Source organism: Desmodus rotundus, chromosome 6 (assembly GCF_022682495.2).
Source record: "Desmodus rotundus isolate HL8 chromosome 6, HLdesRot8A.1, whole genome shotgun sequence".
In the NCBI taxonomy this organism is placed as follows: domain Eukaryota; kingdom Metazoa; phylum Chordata; class Mammalia; order Chiroptera; family Phyllostomidae; genus Desmodus; species Desmodus rotundus.
In genome coordinates this window covers 96,596,513-96,609,798 of record NC_071392.1, presented here as the reverse complement: position 1 = coordinate 96,609,798, position 13,286 = coordinate 96,596,513, and the positions used below count along the sequence as shown (strand labels likewise).

The 13,286-nt window shown below is 59.3% G+C and overlaps 1 protein-coding gene across 1 annotated transcript in view; it reads right to left on the bottom strand.

The window, feature by feature from the left end:
• Positions 1-473: 473 nt before the first annotated feature.
• Positions 474-13,286, bottom strand: part of APCDD1L (APC down-regulated 1 like) — a 46,224-nt gene continuing 33,411 nt past the window's right edge. Inside the window, exons 2-4 of the mRNA XM_053927316.1 lie at positions 10,390-10,528; positions 7,083-7,635; positions 474-2,762 (exon numbers count right to left, since the gene is read on the bottom strand). Of these exons, the coding sequence (XP_053783291.1) occupies positions 1,989-2,762; positions 7,083-7,635; positions 10,390-10,528 (1,466 nt within the window). The 3' untranslated portion in view covers positions 474-1,988. The remainder of the gene's footprint in view (positions 2,763-7,082; positions 7,636-10,389; positions 10,529-13,286) is intronic.

The window sequence follows — 13,286 nt, the reverse complement described above, 5'->3', positions numbered from 1 at the left end:
GGCTGCTTTCTGGGGATATTGGCGGTGGGTGTCACCAGAGGAGGTGACACGGAGGTGACACGTGATCTGAGATGGGAAGAAAAGAGCCAAGTTTCTAAGGGCCTAGGGGAAGAGGTGTTAGACAGAAACAATGACCTGTGCAAAGGCCCTGGGGCAGGAAACAGCTTGCTGAGACCCAGAGAGAGAAGGATGGCAGGGTGCAGCCTGGGGGGTGGAGGCGGGGAGGCGTGATGGGACCCTGCAGACACTGCAGAGCTGGGAGCTGGGGTTTTATTCCCAGGGCACTGGAAGCCCCTGCAGCGCCCGAAACAGGGCCTGGCCGCAGCACCCACTCAAGGCACCTCACAAGGAGCGCCAGCGCTGACCTCCGCTGGTTTTATTTTCTTTCTCCGGAAGACAGTTCACTTCCTTTCCTTCGAATCATAATCCCCTCGGTTGACTTTAATAACTGGCAAGAACATTTTTCAGGCTGTTTAATTTTATTAAAAGATTCAAATTTGATGATAAATAGTGGCATGGTTGCCTCAAGCCTCAGACACAAAATTTGCTCAGCCATGGACACGTTACTGCCACCCACCCTCCTCGCCACTAGGGACCCCCCCCCCCACCGCCACTCCGATGCAATCTGAGGCTGTAAATAATTATTTCTTGCGCCTTAGTAAATATGCTGTGAACACTCGTCGTCTCTGAGACCCACAGACGATATTAACTTGTTTTTTTGGGTTTTTTTTTTTTTTTAAAGAAGAATGGGTAGATAAGTTAGAGCAATTTCAGCGGGCTGATTGAACCCCACACAATCTAACGGAAGGACAAGGGCTCCCTTCTGAAAGCATCATTAGCCTCACAGACAATTGTTGTTCGGGATCCGTGACAAGAGCCAGAGACAGGAATCGGGCAGGGGAAGGGGGAGCGCTCTGTCCGCACTGAGTCCCGGAAACCCTGGAGCCCACCAGGATTTCCGAATGTACAGACACGGCCCTGGGAGCACAGGCAGGGGCGGGGGAGAGGCACAGCCTGTCCCCGCCGAGCGGAGGAGGCTGTCGGCGTCACGCGAGCAGGCTGCCTGTCCTCCGGAGGTCTCCGTGTAGCCCCGTGACCCTGACCTCTCCCTAGGGTGGTCTCACGAACACACTTGGCTTGTTTTCCTCCCTCCTTCTCAGTCAAAGCCAGGGATTCTCGAAGACAGAGGGCACCTGTGCAGGGCTAATCACAGAGCACGTTGGCATCACCACACTCATTAGTATTATTAATTACTTTCCAAAGGCTGGAAACCCCACTTTCCCCCAAAGACCTGCCCCCAGCAGCCAGCCTAGCACAGCGTTGTTTGGGGCGGGCGAGGGAGGCCACGCTCCCAGGCTCGGAGAGAGGGAGCATCTTCACACGCGGTGCGCACAGCTCGAAGCCTGCCTTGTGGGAGCACGCGCAGGTGTGCGCAGGTGCTGGCAGGCAGAACTCGAGGAAGCTGGGTTTTCTCCGAAGACCCGAGCCCTCTGCCATTGAATTGGCACCAGAAGCCCTGAGCAGCATCCTTAATTCACGGCTCTGGTCTGAGTGTGTGTTGCTAAATTCAAATTAACGGTCTTTAAACAACCGTCCGTGCAGGGCAGACCAGTGGCAGCATCCTCACCCCCATTGCACAAGACCCCAAGGGTGCAGGGAGGAAAGGGGGTGCCTCTGTGGTCCAATCCCTGGTGCTGGTCCTTGAAGTGCCCCCAAAAATCAGGAGCAAACATTCAAAACTCAAAGCGGTTGACTGACGTCGCTGCGGCGCCCCGGGCTGGTGGGCAGGACTTGGCGACCGGCCACAGCACAGACTCAGCAGGTGCTGCTGAAATCAGGGGCTGAGCCACCAGGACACAGGAGCTGTCAGTGGCAGGGTCACTAGCGGTCTGTGATGCAGCATGGGGAAAGAGCTAGACCTCCTCACAGACAGGGGGCAGAGTCTGTGCCAAGCGGGAGTCCCCAAGGGGTCAGACAGCGCCCCCCTTTCATAGCCACTGGAGGAAGGCCAGGCTGAGAACTAGGAGCAGGAGGAGGAGAGGGGCCCCTCGAGGACAGCGCCCCCCATTGTAGAGGAGGGGCATCTGCAGCAGAGGCCTGTGCTGTGGGGGCTGGGAGAAGTCCCCGGCTGCCCCACTGCAGAGCACCAGGGGCACTTGGTAAGAGGTGGGGCGCTTCTCGGGGGTGTCCGGGCTGGACCCATCGGTGGGCCTCTGTCCGATGAAAAGCAGGCTTTGCCCGAGGGGGTCTTGCTCCATCCTGAAAAGCTCATACTCCATGTGGGGGAGCCTGATGCCCAGAGGCAGGCACCCATTGGTGGCTGTGACATCCCTCTCTGTCCCCAGGGACCAGGTCCCCGGGCCCCCACAGCTGCTTGGCTCGGAGAAGTTGAGCATGGCTGTGGTGGCCTGGTCCATGGGGGTCACACGAGCCTCTGTGACCTGGAATGCCAGCTCAGTGCCGCCGAGGACCTTGGTGGATGGCGTGCCCCTGGTGTAGCGGCCAGCCGCGTAGACGGTGAAGGTGGGCTGCCGGCAGGCAGGGTCTGAGAAGTGGTGGTAGTACCCTTCCCAGGAGCGGTTGTGCCCATGGAAGGTGAAGAGTCTGGTGAGGAAGAGGACGGCGGGGCGCACCTCACACCCGGGGCTGACCCAGCGGCCGCTGAGGTGCAGGGGCAGCACCGCCTGGGCGGGCAGCACGGGCGGGCGGTGCTCATCGGAGTGCGCCAGGAGGCCGCAGGCCGGGCAGGGCCGGGCGTGGTGCTGGGGAGACAGACAGAAGGCAGTGGGTGTCCCAGGCGGAGAAGTCAGGGTGCACCCCGGGACGGGCTGTTTTGGGGACCTACCCTGTCTATGGCCCCCGTCACTCTCTTCACTCCCTGCCTCTGGCCTGTTGGCTGCTTCACTCTTCTCGGACCTCCGTGAGCTCCTTTGTCCTCTGGACCTTCGCACCTGCTCTCCCTGCTCCCTGGACCTGCCCCAGAACGTAGCCTGGCCGGCTCCTGCTTTGTCCTCTGGGCCTCGGCTCCAAAACGGCCTTAGGGGGACCCTTCCTGGCCACCCCATGCCTGGCCACCCCATGCCCGGCCATCCTCGGGTCCTTTCTAGCACTCAGAGACCTGTCACCTCCCTTTCATTGGATCCTAAGCTCCGGAAAGCCAGGACTGTCCCTCTGTGGCTGTTCTGTCCCCAGGGCCTGGTTCACAGCAGGAACAAATGTGCTGAGCGGCGAAGGAATGAGAAATGCACAGTCTTGACAGAAGCTGCCCTTCCCCACACCCGGCCTGCTTGGTCCTGAAATCCGGCCGTTCGGGTTTATTGTTGTTTCCTTGCCCACGGAGACTCTCTCTACCCCCTCACAATTTTAGGTGCCTCCGAAGGGCCAGGAGCTGTGCCTAGCATGTCTCATGCAACTGTGCCATGTTCGAGCAGCGAAAGCTAAACCCAGTGGGCCAGGCGGCCGTCCAAGGACATGGCTGAGACGGACCCAACCCCTGCCTGTTGGAACCCATTGCCTTTCTACGCAGAAAGCCTCACGCCCCTGCGAGGGGTCTGCGTCTCCACTACTGGGAGGAGAAGAGAGACTGTGTCTTCAGAAACCTCACCTCGGAAGGCCAGCGCCCTTCCTGCCCCTGCCCTGGACGGTGGACGTAGCACTGTGGACGTGGCACCAGGGACGAGAATGCCCACACCCACAGAACGCCATCACTTAGAGCCTGTGCTAAGGAGAGGGGACACCAAGGTGTCCGTTGCGGTGTCATTTACAATGGGGACGACCAGCCGCCCCCCAGGTGTCAGGCGCAGCCACAGCGCCCCCTGGCCCGGGCTGTGACTGTTTCCTTTCTTGTTGGCCCCATTCACAGATGTCCCTGCCTGACGGCGTCTCACGAGCTAGGTTTACAGGCAAACACGTCCGCAGGAACCAGGTGCTAAACCAAATCGTGTGGGAGTCGTCAGCCGGCACCTGGGAGTGAAAAAGCCCCACAGAGACCAAAAAGGAGTCCCACACAGACCTCTTCTTGGGGGTGGTTTGTAACAGAGAGCTGCTGCCCAGAGTTTAGTCCGGAGCCTCACTCGAGAGGGGAATGTCCTCGGCACAGTCCCCTGTCTGAGCTAGGCGGGCACGGGGCCAGCAAACATCCACGTGAGATTTCCACAGATTCCGTGTGGTGTTCCCATGAAACCAGGGGTGTCTGGGAGTTCTGGTTCAGGAAGGATGTACTGGATGAGGGACAGCATTTTCTTTTCCTTCTGGGCAGCGACGTTGTACAAGCAAGCTTATCATTTCTTTCTACGGTAGGCCTACACTTGCCTTGATTTCCAGAATGTAGAGGGGTGGGTTGGTTTTCCTCTGGGGGATTCTGACCCAGAGAATGCGAAGGCGCTTTGAAATGCTAGTAATGGGGGCAGGGAGGTTTGCGAGGGCAGGAAGCCAGCAGGCTGGGTCGTCCCCCGGAGGAAGCCCGATGGAAGCCCGATGGAGTGGGGGTGGGACAGGGCCTGCTCGGACTCCGGCGTTTTGACCCACACCCTGACAGTTGTCACACGGATGTGTATCACCGCAACATAACGCACTACATCAGAGTAATGCCAGGCCTCCCTTCCCCCGAGAGCAGAGCTGGCTTCTGCACACAGAGCACCGAGGATGCTGGTGGGCGGTTCGGGGCCAGTGTTAATTCTGCAGAGCAGACACCGACTGAGAACCCACACAGCTTGCAGGGTGGGAGAAGGGGGAGAAACGGCACGTCCTTCCCTGATGCTTTTGCAGGGGGTGAAGGAAGGGACCCGTCTCTATCAAACACCTTCCAGGCGTCCCTCTGCAGAGGCCCGGAGTCACACGTGTTAATAAACAAGGCCTCGGCCAGCAGAACGCACACCTGCGCGGGAGCCGGGCTCTTCCCGGGGCTGGCCTGTCACACAAAGCCGCTTCTCCAACAGTTTCTAATTAACCCCCAGAGGCGACACCAGGCTTAGATGATTTTGGTTGAGTGCTGGCGGATTGATTGGGATTCTATATCCAGGCAATGAATTTGGGGATCAAATTGGTTTTAAATTAACTTCTGAAAACATTCATGTTTACCACGTGGTTCGGGCCGCGGGCGAGGCTGGAGCCCCGCTGAGTGTAAGGCGCCGCCGGATCTGCTACTCGAGGGCTTCTGTGCAGCGTTTCCTTCTCTGAAGTTTTCTTCCATTTTTTTTCCAGAGAGGGGACATTTAATTTAATGTCCGCTCATCTGTGCACACGTCCCTGTGTGTCCTGCTTCTCAATCCCATGGCAGGTTGCACCGGCGACCACGGGGGCCCAGGGGCAGGAGCCCACTGCCTGGAGCCCAGCCGGGGGGGAGATGAAGGTGGCGTCCTCTGCGCCAGCGGGTCCATGCTAAAGAGGTGGTGGGCTCCGGCCATCGCCCCCCACCAGTGCCTGCTCCTAAGGAGGAGTGACATCAGCCCAGGCTGGAGCACTGGCTGCCACAGAGGGGATACTTTTGAGGTCTCAAAAAGAACGCAGGTTGGTCTTCTGATTCTGAGAATGTCTGGTGCTTCTCCGCTCCCCAGATCCTGCCTCCAGAGGAGAGGGGTGGATTCATCCCCAGTCCCCCACCACGGGGTGCTCTGACAGGTGGCTGCTCCCAGGGGTGGGAAGCTGCTCCATCTGGTTTAGTTCCTTGGTGTCTAGCACATAGTAGGCCCTCAATATGCGCTGAATCATGGGACAGTTGCCTCAGGGCTCCCAGATCACCTGGCAGGGTCGCCTGAATTCACCTGTCCCTCCATCCATCCATTCTCCCTTTCAGAGACCGCCCCTTGGGTGCCAAGTGCAGACACTCTTAACCTGGAGCCCGAACCCTGCCCTGGCGTCGACTAACCTCTCATAAAAGTTAAGGTTTCTCCTCGCTGAGAACGCAGATGACAAACTCCGGAAGCTTCCAGAACCCCTGGCTTCGTGGCCTACCTCCTTTGGACTGTCTTGCAGATACTGGGAACTTTGTTTACACTTATCGCTGCTTTGAAATTAAGGGAGAACGAAAATTCACGTGCCTAGTACTGTTACGTCACAAACTGATGCTTTAAGACGCAAGCACCTCCTTGAACAGCATTGGCTTCTATTTAAATGCGGTGCATTTTATTTTACGCTTTCACAAACACGTTGCTGTGGAGGGGTCCTTGGTCTTCCCCAGACAGCGTGTACGAGGCTCCGCCCATGCTGGCCAGGCTCTCTGCTACGTGTGGGGGGCCCATGACACAAATGAAATTCAGTTTTTTCTACCCCTCGTGGGGACAGAAAGTTTGTTACGGCTTAATTTAAAATCTAGGTTAATCAGCTTATGTGATAGTCACTCTGGAGTCCCCGGGTGCCTTTCAAAGACAGAGTAGCTCCCTTTACACTGTAGCCTCCAGCCCAGAGGATGCCGGTTAGGAATGCACAGCCCCAGGCCCCAGCACAGGCCCACGGAACCTGGCTCCGCATCCCACCAGGACACCCGGTGAGGCAGGCTGAGAACGGCCAGAGTCTGAGCTGCGCTGCTCTCCCCACCAGCAGCACGAAGGAGTGCTCAGTGCCTCTGGTGCCGGGCCAACCCCTAGGGGTGTGCCCCACCTGGAGCTTTAGGGGGGCCTCCTGTGCGGCCGTCCAGCAGGGCCCTGGAGGAAGCCTGCCGTCTCCTCGGTTCAGTCACTAGCATGTACTGGCCCCGGCTGTGTGCCGGACCTGCTTGGTGTAGGGACTCTCAGCCTGGAGGCAATAAACAAGGAAACAAACAACACAGTCCAGGGCTGTGCAGTGGGGCAGAGCCTGCCCAGGTCCACATGCCCAGCAGGGGCAGAAAGGGGACCCCCAGAGGCCCTTGAGGATGTGTCAGGAGGGTCAGATGTGGGAAGGCTGAAGAGTGGCTCCTTCTGGAAAAAAGCCAGCCCTGTGAAGACCCCAGAAAAGATGGCTCAAGCAGAGGGAACAGCATGTGCAAATGTCCTGCAGCCAGCAGACCAGGGTGAGGAAGCAGAGAAGGCCGCGGGCGGGTAGCGCATCAGGTGGGGCCCGCCGAGCCGGGCTCAGAGCTCACCCTCCCAGGGCCCCACACTCACCAGGGCACTCTGCAGCGGGCGCTGGTAGCCGGTGGGCCGGTAGTGCCGCCTCTCTGCCTGGTCGGTGTGGATGTCCCCCAGGTACAGCTCCTCCACCAGCCGGGGGCCGGCCTGGGGCTGAGGCTGCAGGCGGCGCTGCACTCGGACCAGGCTGAGCTCGTGCATGGTGAAGCCCAGGGTGGCCATGCAGTTCCTCTCGGCCCGGGCGCTCAGCAGCTCATATAGAGCACCAGGCACCCAGGCCCGGGCAGGGGGCAGCTGCTGGGCACAGTCCTGGCCTGCCTGGGTTCGGTTGAGGCGCCCAGTGATGTCGAGCAGGGCGTGGTGGCTGTGGAAGACGATGCCCGCCTTATGCAGGTGATAGTCAGCCTCGGTGGCACCCCGGGTGACCCAGGAGGCCCGGCGCAGGCGGACCTTGCCCTTGATGACCAGCGAGTGAGCAGGCTCCCGGCAGAGGGGGTCCCTATAGTAGAACTGGTAGGCTCGGAAGAGGCGGCCGGGGAAGAAGGTGTAGGATCGAGTGAGGAACTCGGGCCCCGGACGCACCTCGCAGCTGTCAAGGGGGCGAGAGGGAGTGGGAGAGCAGTGAGAATCTGCAGGGAGCCCCTCTCCCTCTGTATGGGCTCCTGCCCCCGCACCCCTTGTTGCAGACCTCAGCTCAGGGCTGGCCTCCTTCAGCCTCAGTTTCCCTGAGTGATCTTAGTAAGCTCCACTCTGGGAGCTGGGGGTCTTCCACTCAATGCCCCGTGGCCTCAACACAAGGCCTGGAGTCCCCCCCCTGCTCAATCCTAGTCGCCTTCTTCCATAACCTCTCCCTCGTGGGTCCCTGTGGGTCCCATGGGTGCCCTGGAAGTATACAGGCTTTGCAGCTGGAGGACCTGGGTCCACTGCTACTTCTGACCCTTGGCAGGAGCAGGAGCCCGGGTGATGGCCCTGCTCCTTCCTCTGGGGAGTGGAGGTATCAGGGCCACAGTCACGGTCTTAGGACACGCCCGCCACAGTGGCGGCTTGAAGGGGCACTGAGACAGGCCACTGTGCTGAGAGCTCTGGAGGTGCCTGGCCCAGAGCCCAGGACGCGGGACCAGCCCGGGGCCTGGCCGATGGGCATGGACGATAAGCGCTCACATCCTGTCTCTCTTGTGAGGCAGACTTGCCTGACCAAGTGTCACCCACACCTGTGACGGGCTTGTGGATTGGAGCCAGAGGTCAGCCAACTATGGAAAGGGTCAGACCATAACTATCTTTGTTTTTGTGGGCCAGTTGGTCTCTGTTGCACTGCCTCAAGTTTGTGGCTGCAGAGCTAAAGCAGCCAGAGGCCTATGTGAATGTGTCCATGGCTGTATGCCGATAAAACTTTATTTACAAGAACAGGCGTGAGCTGGACCTGCGCCCCAGGTCCTGTTCTGCTGGTGGTGACCGTGAGCACAGGGTGGGCTGGGGCAGGGATACCCCCGGTACTCTCCCACCACTGGCCCGGGAGGGTTCATGGTGGGTGAGTCCTGGGGGGTGGGGTGGGGGGAAGAGCAGGCAGGTGTCCCCTCAACAGCGTTCCTCTGACCAGGGCCACCTGTACTGTTATTTTCTCCGTGTGTGTCGCACCCGGGCTGCTGGCGCACACCCAGCAGGCAAACAGCCTGTGGTTCTGTCTTTCCACCACGGCTCCGGTTGTGCTAAGGAGAAAATCTCCGTTGGTGCTCATGCATCTCTGGCACTGACCTCCCTTCCTCCCACAGAGAGCGGACTCGGGGCCTCAGGCAGGCGACGAATCTAGTGAGCATTTAATTATGTTGTTTTGCTTCCATTGACTTTCTTTCTACATTACCTCCCATTTATAGCAAGTAGCTCTGCTCTCCATATCCAGGGAGATATTAGGCTTCCTTTAAAAATAATTAGAGTACACTGTAAATGTGCTGTTTACTGTATACCAATTATACCTCAATAAAGCCGTATGAATAAATGAATATATTTAAGTGAACAAAAGCAAGTTGGTTTAAAGAAACGTCGGGAGGCAACAGCAGCACAGGTGGTCATTAAGCACAGCAAGGGCGGCTCACACGCCCGGTGGTGGCCTCGGTGCCTCCTCACCCATATTTCAGACCAGGCCAGGGAGGGCGTGGTGTGCCTGAGGGGTCGCAGCAGGTCACACTGGACACTCAGTGGTCCCCAGACTCTGGATCCTTCTCTGCACTACTCCAGGAAGCAGAAAAGCCTCTTTGGAAAGCACACAAGGGAACTTTCTAGGAAGAAGGTTCTAGAAGTTTCTAGAAGCACTGTTCCGGGAAGGTTGCTGTCTCAGGGCAGGAGCAGCCTGCAGCTGGACCTCACCACCCCCAAGCCCCAGTTCTGTCCGAGAGTGACCCCGACCAGCGGTGCCTTTGGGTGAGAGCCTGGGATTGCATCCAAAGAGGCTGTGCGGCGCTCTCGTCCCCTCCCTCCCCCCCGGGGTGATAGCAGATGTTTGGCATCTGCTTTCTCCCTGACCTCAGAAGGTGCAGGGAGGAGATGGAGAGCCCACCCAGCCCCTGGTCCCAGAATGGGACTGGCTGGGAGGGGGTGGCGGAGAAGGAAGAGCTGTGTGAGGTGTGGAGGAGGCCACTGCCCCCTTGTCCCCATCCCTGCCCCAAGAGGGGGGACTCAGATGGCTGCTGCAGAGAGCGCGCCCCACCAGTGAGGGCAGAGCCCAGAGCCCATCACCCCCAAGCGGCGGCAGTGTCTGAGCAGCCAGGCAAGCCTGTGAGGTTGGAAAGAGAATAGACAGGCAAGCAGGACGCAGGGGCACTCTCTAGTCCACCACGTCCTGCTGCAGGACCTTTGCACCAGCTGTTCCAGCTGCCCGACTCTTCCCCTGGCTCTCTAGATGGCTGACTGCTCTTCTTCCACCCCTCAGCCGAATGTCACCACCTCCGAGAAGCCTTCCCTGACCATGTGCACAAAACCCTCCGGGTCACTCATGACCACATCCTCAGTTTTATTTCCTTCATTTCAGAGCTCAGTACCACCTCGAGTCTGCATTACTTATTTCTGTGCTCATATGTTCAGGACTTGCCCCCACGGTGCTATTTCACACCAGGCACTCAGTGAGTGTGGGTATAGTAGGTTCTCCATGTGTGGAATAGGTGGACTTTATGCAGTTGCTGCTTGTGGCTGGGGCGGATGCGCCCAACTTCCAGACTCGCTCTGTGGAGGGGGCCGGCAGTGGGCTCTCGTGCAGTGGGATGCACCGTGCCTGCCCCACGGTGGACGCTGAGGCTCAGGGAGCAGTCTCCCAGCCCAGGGGCTCGAGGTCAAGGTGTCCCCAGGGCCTTACCCAGTGGAGATCCAGGGTCCCTCGAGGCGTGGGGGCAGCAGCGCGGTCACGGGCACTCTGTTGGTCAGAGGCTGCTGGCAAGGTGGCGCCCAGCGCAAGCGGCCATGGCCTGCTGTCCTGGCCGCGTCCACAGTGCGGGCTGCAAAGCAGACAGACCCGGGTAACATAGCGATCCCAGGGTTTCCCAGGTGCTCCACCTGCCCCAGCCGCCACCTCTGCCCACCCGCTACCCTGACACCCAGCTCCCCCACCCCAGTCCCCAGACAACGACGGGGTGATAAAAATTGGGGTGCCTAGAATGAGCCTCGGGACTCCTCTCCTGGATTCCCTGATGTAACTACCATGGAATCGAAGCTTCCTGGAGAGAGACCGTCCCAGTTTCTGGAAGTTACTGTGCCAAGCCGGACCCCTGGCAGCCCCAGCCCTGCTCGGACTTGCTGCTGGGGCCAAGTGCCACAGGCGGGAGCCCAGGGGCCTTGCACCCCCAGATAGAGGCACTCTCGACCCTGACCCCGGGGGCAGCAGGGCTGTCACCTCCTTGCCCAAAGAGCCCAGGTTACAGCCCTTCCTTGGAGCCAGGCCCCTGTGTGGTCTCTCTCCACCTCCTGGTACCCAGGCCAGCGCCTAGCACATAGTGGGTGCTCAGGAAGTATGTGGTGGGCGCTGGGGCAGAGCCCAGGCCCCGGGGCGGGGGGGGGGGGGGGGGGGGGGGGGCGGGGGCGGGAAGGGCGTGAACGGCAGCCAGGCGGGCCCTTGCGAGTGAGCCCAATGTGCTCATCCATGGAGGTGAGCCAGGCCCAGCGCGGGAGTGATCACTCTCTGCTCCGCTGCTCAGCGGTGAGAGCACCAGGGCCTTCGGCCACCAGAAACCGTCACCTCTGCTCCGCAACCCGGCCCCGACCCAGCCCCAACAGCGGAGTTTTGTGGGAGCCTGGTGACCAGCAGCGTCCATATGTGGTAGCTCCCCAGCCCTGGCCCGGCGCCCCACCAGGGCTTTCCAGGCCCTCTTCCCACCGAGCCTGTGGCCAAAGCGGGGCAGGGGCTTCAGTCCTTGCCAGGATGTCAGCCAGCCCAGCGACGCAGGTCCTGGTGGCCCAGGGGGCCCCAGGAAGTCTGGGGGACTGGGTGGAGAAGCGACTGAATGACCTGTGCGGCCACTTTCCCCCTGCGTGTTCACATCTCCCCGTCAGGTCCTGGAAAGGCAGCAGGGCCGGGGGAGGTTTGGGACATGGGGCCCCAGCAGCCTCTCAGAAAAATGAGGCAGAGTGGATTTCTCACTTCCCCGGAGGTCAGGGGTCTCATCCAGAGATTCCTGGGGTCCCCAGTGATCAGCTGACAAAGCCGAAGCCACGCGGATGGTGGGGACGATGACAAGTGTGGTCCCTGTGAACCGAGTATTGACTCCGTGCAGTTTTATGCCTTATCTGACCTTTGCAACCACCCTCGCACACCGGTGTCTGTGGTAGCTTCCTCCTCGGTGACACGGGCTTAGCTGGCACGGGGCACGGGCCGCCCAGAAGTGACAACTCCGGGGTTCAAGCCCAGGCCGTCACGCTCTAGCCTGATGTCTTAGCCACTGCTCATCTCGCATGGGGGGCAAGGGGAAGGACCTGTTTTCAAGACTCGGTGGGATGCAGGGCACTCCATGGGCAGTTACGGAAGGAAGCGGGGAGGAGAGGGTAAGAATGCAGCGCAGCCTGGGTCCCTGCTATGTTCCTGGTTTCTCCTACAACTGATGTATTGGTTTTAATCAGCCAAGCAGGAGAAATGAAAACAAACAGCCACTGAGCCCAGGCTTTGGTGTCCCCATGCGGGCACCGAGGCTCCCCAAGAGCTCACAGGGCCCCTCTGCCGAGGGGGTCCATGTCGGGGGAGTCAGAGCGAGAGGAACCTGGTATGGTTCCGGAGGAGCTTGGGCATGCGCATTTTGTGGGGACGGGGACGGGAGCCCTGACCTGATGGTGAGGGGCGTCGGTGATGGGACCCTGCTGGGGGTCCCAAGCCAGACGCACATATGGCAGCGTCAACACCTTGCACCTTCCGGTCTGGGACCTGGGTCCCTTGCCCTCGACTCCGCAGGTTGGTTGAGCATCACTTGTGCCCCCGAAGCCCGTCCCAGAGTGCCGGCGGGGAGAACGGGGGCAGGCAGAGGGAAGCAAAGGTGTCGAGGGGGTGGGCATCGTGTGCTCCGAGCTTGTGTCTCAGAGCCTGAAATGACATCGGTGCGGGTCCCGCAGGGCTCGGTTCCCTGAGGAAATGTGTTTCTGTCCCCTGTACTCTCTCAGAAGGCACAGTCCTGAACCCTCAGGCAGTGTGCCGCCGGAGCCAAGAGTTTGTCTTGCGTCACTGCAAGAAATTAGGATTTCATTAGGCTGGGAGATGACGTGATACGGTGAAATCCCCCTGCGTGCCAAACACGCACATGCAAAATAGACCACCCAGCGAGACAGTGCCCCGCTGCCACGAGGGAGCCGTCTGCTTCCAGGCCGTGAACCTCCAGTTCACCGACTCTGGAAGAACTGGTGACATTCTCTCAGCTGCAGCTTTTGAGGAAATCTTTTCATTTTCTTGTCTTCTCTTTCTCTCCCTTTTTTGTTTTTCCTAGAAAAGTCTTAACTAAAGAAACAGCCACCAGAAGCAGATGGTGTGGGGAGCCGGGCTGAGCAACTTTTCACAGGGACCTGGTAGACTGACTTAAATGCGTGGGCCAAATTGATTTTTATCAACCATGGATTTTTAATTAACGGTGGCGTCCACTTACTGCCATCCATTATTTACTGTTTACCCACTAATTAAAAATTATGCTGCTTTTGCACTCATAGGAGCGGGGACATTTGAAATTAGATAGCATCGTTCAAATTACCTGCAGAATTAAATCCAGAGTGCCCTATTGCCCA